The sequence below is a fragment of the Petaurus breviceps genome, unplaced genomic scaffold (assembly GCF_028583685.1).
Source record: "Petaurus breviceps papuanus isolate PSGF00001 unplaced genomic scaffold, PetGlider_PUasm1.0 90822, whole genome shotgun sequence".
In the NCBI taxonomy this organism is placed as follows: domain Eukaryota; kingdom Metazoa; phylum Chordata; class Mammalia; order Diprotodontia; family Petauridae; genus Petaurus; species Petaurus breviceps.
This window is the reverse complement of record NW_027187351.1, coordinates 1,837,042-1,843,910: the sequence shown is the minus strand read 5'-3', so window position 1 is coordinate 1,843,910 and position 6,869 is coordinate 1,837,042. Positions and strand designations below refer to the sequence as shown.

At 40.2% G+C, this 6,869-nt stretch overlaps 1 protein-coding gene across 1 annotated transcript in view; it reads right to left on the bottom strand.

The window, feature by feature from the left end:
- Window positions 1-6,869, bottom strand: part of TFAP2D (transcription factor AP-2 delta) — a 90,167-nt gene that overhangs the window by 81,538 nt on the left and 1,760 nt on the right. The window contains exon 3 of the mRNA XM_069070745.1: window positions 3,589-3,649. Coding sequence (XP_068926846.1) covers window positions 3,589-3,649 — 61 coding nt within the window. The remainder of the gene's footprint in view (window positions 1-3,588; window positions 3,650-6,869) is intronic.

Below are 6,869 nucleotides of genomic sequence, written 5' to 3'. Positions count from 1 at the left end.
AGAGACAGAGAGAGACAGAGAGACAGACAGAGACAGAGAGAGAGACAAAGAGACACAGAGAGAGAGACAGAGACAGACAGAGAGAGAGAGAGACAGAGACAGAGAGAGAGACAGAGACAGAGAAAGAGACACACAGAGAGAGACAGAGACAGAGAGAGGCAGAGACACAGACAGCGAGACACAGACACAGAGAGAAACAGACCCAGAGAGACAGAGACACAGACAGAGGCAGAGAGACATATAGAAAGACAGAGAGGAAAAGACACAAGCAGAGACAGAGTCGGAGAGACAGACATACACAGACCCAGATACAGAGAGACAAAGGCAGATGCGGGCAGAGACAGAAAGAGGTAGAAAAAGACATTTAGAGATTGACGTAGAGATAAAATACACACATTGAAGAAAACAGACGGAAAGGAAAACTATGTACAACTGCTAAACCTGGTGAGCAGAGAAATGGCACTTTTACAGGAAAAATAGGTCCATGGTTAGACTTCTAGAGTCAAATGATATCTGGTGTCTTCTGAAAAGAAATTTGGGTTTTAAAAAAAATTATTATTCCTTCAATTTAGAAAAGAAGAAGAATGTTAGAAGATCTGGGGGGACTTAATGGGCGACAAGAACGAATCAGGAAAAGTTGCGCATTTTTACGCAGCCCTAAATTATGTCACCCTTGGATTACACGTGGAAAGTAACACGGAAGTATGTGATGAAAAGAGTAAGAGCAATTTAAATATGAATTGTCCCCAAATCCTGGAGTGTCTCCCCCACTTTGTAGTTAGTATCTATCACCTGATCTATGAGAAGGAAAAAAAAGTTAACCTAATGCTTGACATGGAGCACTCCTGCAGCTCCTTAGTGACAGGAGGAAAGGGCTGCTTTTTTTCTTTCTTTCAGAAAACAGGAAAAATGTGTATATCATTCCCTTCCACATTTTAGATTTAAAGCGATGACTCTAAGAGATGCACTAGCTTTACGGTGAAACTAGTGGTTGTAGCTGAACGAGGCAGGAAAAACATCTTATTTTTGAGCTGTATTTCTTTTGTGACCAATTTTTAAATCTTTGAAAACCTTGATCATTCTTAAGGAAAACACATATGCTCGCGCGCACACATCATGGCTACAATCGGTTATGGCAGAAATCAGAACGCCTTAATCAGAGCTTCAGAGACGGACTAAACTCCTTACGAGACAATTGAAAGCTCAGAATTCTCCCAGCTGGGAGATGAATCTTAGTCAGTCAGTCGAGGTACCCCAACCTATTTCCCTCCCCTCTCTTTGCTAACGACAGAAGTGTTTCCTCGAGGGTCAAATTGGAGTACACAATCTCAGACTTGACATCCTTTACCCAAGTGTAATTAACAGTACCATATTCTAACAGAAAAAGAAACAATTATACACCTATGAAAACAATTTTCTCTGCATACAGCTTTAGGAGCCAGAGCTCAATTTCTTTGCTCCAGGCACCAAATTCTGTAGAAGGAAGATGACCCTGGACCTCCTAAATCTAAACTTACGAATCCAAACTAATCAAACAACTTTCTCATTCTTTCCCCTCACCCTTTCCAGTATTCCTAATTCCTTTCATTACTCACCTTATCATTCCAGTAACTTTTCCTAGCTATTACAGGAGTTGATCTCTCTAACCATGACCCTATTTAAAGCATTTAAAAATGAATTTTAGAAAAAAAATTTGTAGAGAAGGAAACTTAAAATACTATACTAGCAAAGACAAAAAGTCCTCCAAGGAACAGAGTACAGGCGTCTAATTAGTGGCGCTGTCCTTCAGCACCATCTGCACCCTCCACAAGCCGGTTGTCTCTCTGAACTGCCTGTCTTACCTTTAATGATGCAGTCCCCTCTGGCTTCATTCATAACACTCTACCTGACACTAATTCCTATTGCTTTTCCTTAGGTTCTACGGATGTGTACAAATATCTTTAAATTGTCATTATCCTCAGTCCTATTTCAGGTTTATGCATTACTACATAGGTAAAAGAGTTTGCCTGCTAACAAATGAATGTTTAAATGCTGATGTCCTGCTCCTTTTTCCTCTCATCCGCACACCTTCTGCTTAGTGACCACTACATGTTGTAAAAATAAATTATCCTTGGTAACAATGTGTAGGCCTATATGAATCTCCACATTTCTTACTTGGCCTTAGCCCAGTTGGGCTATGCTGCCTGTAGGTCAAATACTGAAGGCCCTTCTCATTTCTACCAATTCATTTCCCTTTCACAAAAAGTATCCGGTCTTTCAATGAGAATTAAAGGGTTAGCAAGTGACTTAAGTACATTTAATGGCAGTTGGAGAAATGACTTAGTCTTTGGCATAGCCGGCACATAATAGAGATTCGGTTTACTAAAGAGAGCTGCAACACGAAGCGGAATTAGTCTTGGTGAATAGACTACGTCTTATTAATTCTTATGAAGTTGGGATAACAGCTGGTCCCCCTTCCCTGGTCTGTGATTTGGGTTATTCAGATCATTGAGAGAATAAGCTCAGACCACTAATACAGTCAGCTATGATATTTGACTATCAAATCCTAAGGGTCTTAAGGAAACGAAGGTTTATATGGCTCCCCTTTGTTGTGATGGAGAGATATGAACCCATAACAATGTATGAAGGGCATATTCAATCCTACACCTCCCTTTCTCTCCCCCTCCATCACCCCATTCCTTTCTGAGCTGAGTAACTCTGGATTCAGATGTTTTTGTTAACAGATGGGAACGAGAAAGCTTTATCCGGTACAGTTAACACCACCCCTCCTCCCTTTTTCCCTCCCTTAACGAAAGAAATGTTCAGAACATTTAGGAAAATAGGGGCAGCTACAATATTGGCGTTTTATTACCCTCCCTGCAGCTTTCCTGGACACCTTTTATACAAATCCTTAAAGCTTCAACTTAACACCATTGCTTTAAATCTTACAGGCGGTGGCTGGCACATTTGGGACTAAATGAAACTTGAAATTCTGCTTGGGGAGGTGGTATTCCAGAGGGGCGGAGAGTGTGAGAAGTTTTTTCGCCTTGAACTTCGATTTTTGTCATTGTGGCACTAGTTATTGGCAAACCATTAGGACATCATGGAGGGTTTCTTTACCACCACCACCACCCCCTTTCCAGTCTCAGTCTTCACATTTCTCCTGCAGATTGTATTTTGTCTGTTCGTTTCAGAGAGGGAGAGCAGCTGAAATCTATGGGAGTGTCCTCACCTCCTGATAGGGAGGTGAAGGATTAAGGGCAGAATGACATACACACACATTATGGACATGGCCAATGTGGAAATTTGTTTTGCTTGATTATACATGTTAGTAACAGAAATTTTGTTTTATTCTCTTTCTCCAGTTGGGAAGGAGTGTTGGGGTGGGAGGGAGAGAAGAAGAAATTTTGTTGATTGAATAAAATAAAAAATTTTAAAGAAATACATGGGAAATTTTAAAAATGTAAGTTCCTCTGGGTGGGTGGAGGATTCTGGCCTCAGAAACAATTAGTGTGGGATCATTTTCTTTAAAATAAATAATTTAACCTGATATAAAAGAGCCACTTAAAATAATCTACTGGAGATCATGGAGGAGTGACTTATCCTTACCTCTTCTTATCACCCCACCTTGACCATTGAGAACGAGACCGCACTGGGCATCCACTGATCCCTTAAAAAAGAAAGAAATAAAGAAACAAAGAAATCAAATGCAGACACAAATAGATATCACAAGTGATTTGTCAGCCCCCACCAATCAGCGTTCTCCCCCTTCCTAGAGGAGGAGAGAACATTTAACAGTAACATTTAACAGTAGCAGCAAAAGAGTAGCAAAATCATGAGCGTCAGCAAACATGTTTTAAAAGGGGGGAAATGACCTGACAATTCTTTAAATCTCAAGGAATGCATTTTATGATTCTATGTAAGCTAAGTCTTGTAAGAGCAATGCCTCCTTTTATCTCAACACTGAGGACTCTTTTATTTGAATGCCCTAGCTGTGCATACATCATGTACACAGACATTTACTAACTTGTATGTTAAGCACCTACTGTATTCAGCAAATAACACATGCCAAATGCTGATAATACACACTCAAATTGGGGGGCTCAAAGGAAAATATCACATGCAGATCATTCAGAACATATTGGTTCTGTCACCCCAGAGGCAGGAAAGCCCTGAGAGGCAACAGAAGTGTGTCTCTGGAAGAAGGCACAGACACATGGTCCAGAGCTGCCCATTTGTCTGGGATCCCTTCCTGATTGAGAAACCTTTTGCGCTGGGAATAAGGAAAGGGTTCCCCCCCTCCCTCATTTTGGGTTCAGAATAAAATAAAAACTTTTGCTCAATGGAAATGTGTTAAAAGCTCATTTTCCTTTACAAACAAACGAGGTATTGGACATGAAAGAGGCCTTGAAGGGTGTTAACCTACCCAACAGCCCGTGAAGAGTTAAGTAAATGCGGAGAGAGTCGGTGCATAATAAAAACCCACTTTACAAAACAACCTTTACAGTCCTGGCTCCCTCTTTGCCTTCCCATTTTCACCATATTGAAGCAAGCCTGTAAGACCCCCTTTTCAACCCACTGCCGGGCTCTTTCTTATTTTAAATGTTCTGCCTTAAAGTGATTATCAAATCAATATGAAAAAAAAAACTTGGAGACTGAGCATAAATTAAAGCGGTGATGGGAAAAGGTGTGACAGTTTCCTTTGTTGGCCATAGCAAATCTTTTTAGGGGACTCAAAGATGGAACTGAAGCCCCAAGACTGTTTGCATCTGTTAGGCAGACTTAAACCGCCCTGCAAACTATTGGACTTTCACTTAAAATTCTGTTCAGGGAAAAGTATATTTACATTTGTTGCATTTGAAATGAGGCATATGCTGATGAACGTTTTAAAAAGGAAGAATTAAAAAGAGAGAGAGAGAGAGAGAGACTGGGTCTCCCCCCCCTCCCCTTCTCTTTTTAAAAGTAGCTATGACTCTTTTTCTTTCTCTCTTTCTATTCTGTCAACAAAGTCCAAGAGGGTGGAAGGAAGGAGACAGATTGCACGAACGTGCTTCCATGGGAACAGGGAAATATAGGTTATGCTTCTTTTGGTATCTCTGTGTTTGTCCCAGTTGGAGTAGAAACGAGTGAAGGGAGATTAAGGATATATATACATATATATAGGATAGGTTGGGGGAGAGGACAAGCCCAAGTTAATAGGGTATAGAATCTCTCCAACAGAGTCTTATGAGATGTTTATTTTCTTAGGAGAAACGAATCTGGATCTCTCAGCTTTACAAACTCCCCCCCCCCCCCAGTAAAACATGTTGTTTTGTCGGATGACATTGCATAAATGACCAGTTGAATGGCACTAAGTCGAAAATTGGATAAACTACGGTGTCCTTTTGCACAGGATTCGCTCTTTGTCTGGTGCTTGCAAATGTTCTAATCCCCTCTTTTGAAAAATGCCAGGCTTTGTGCCTCTCACAGAAAAAAAATTTGTACAGATACAAAAAAATCAGCAGCAGACGTGGTTATAAAAAGAAGTAAATAGGTTTTAGTTGAGCTAAGCGTTGAATGGCAGCTTTTTTTTTCTCCCTGAGACATAAGGGGATCCTTGTGGAAAATGTAAAAAACGCCCTGAGCGTATAAAATTATTTAGTGAATTTAAATGTAGAAAGTCAAGGTTTATGAAGCCAAATCTTTTCTCCTTCGTGCTGATCCCAGGGCTAACATTCTTTTGTTATGACAGCAAGGGCTTTTTCTTTAATTTTAAAATATTCCCTTGCTCGGAGGTAAATGAGGGGAAAAGCTTTTCAGTGCGTAACAAGGGATCTCCTACGTCTCCAAAATTCTGTTCCTACACTCTCAGCCCATAGATTGGATATGGAAACCTTGGAGAGCTTTGTGAAGATGAAAGAAACAAACCGGTTGTTTAAAAAACGAGAGAGAGAAAGCAGTTGCATCCACTAAAGGATGATGAAACTGTAGGTTTCTTTTTGTTGAGTGGTTTAATGTGCTCATGTATTTTGCATATATACTTATATAGATAGATAGATGGCATGCGTTCAAATGGATATACAATATAATATAAACTACACGCGCGAATAAAAGAAAGGGGAAGAATGGTCAGGTAGAGGGATATGATACAAATTTTAAAAATTAGTTTTTTCTTAATTAGAAATATTAATACATCTGGATTGAAACTGACATCTATCTAGAAAAAAATAAACTAAACCAATAATTATGTATCTAGCCAACCTAGGCAGTCCTTTCCCTGGTGTCTGGATAGAGAGAATGGTTATAGCTACACAAACTTGTGAAGGGTTCTAGTGTGGTACTTTTTAAAAAGTCGTGTGTCTTACAGTATCCTTTGTGAAATTTGAGTTTTCAGAGTAATTTCTAATGTTTGACCAAAGTTTCAACAGATCTGAGGGTAACAGTAAAACATATGTACTCTTTTCTGGCCTATATTTTTCAGAGAGAGCTAGAGTCTCCAAATAAATTTCAAGGCTTTCAGAGACTACTGTAAGGCACACAGTCTGTCTGTCTGTCTGTCTGTCTGTCTGTCTCTCTCTCTCTCTCTCTCTCACACACACACACACACACACACAGGTATTGGGGCTTGGATAGCTGTCGATTTTACTTTGACCATTGTTGGAGGAAGGCAGGTGAGACTTTTTGATTCACCCTGCCTCTGCTTCGAAGTAAATGCAGGTTCACAAATATATCCTATTCATACTGAAGGGGAGGCCAGGCTTAATTGGGCACAAATTCAGGTGAAATGTTTTGGTCCAATGAGGAGGACTGGAAGGGCTCACTTCTTTTAGAATTGCTTGGATAAAAGTTTCAGTGTGTGTGTGTGTGTGTGTGTGTGTGTGTGTGTCTGTGTGTGTGTGTAGGAGAGAGAG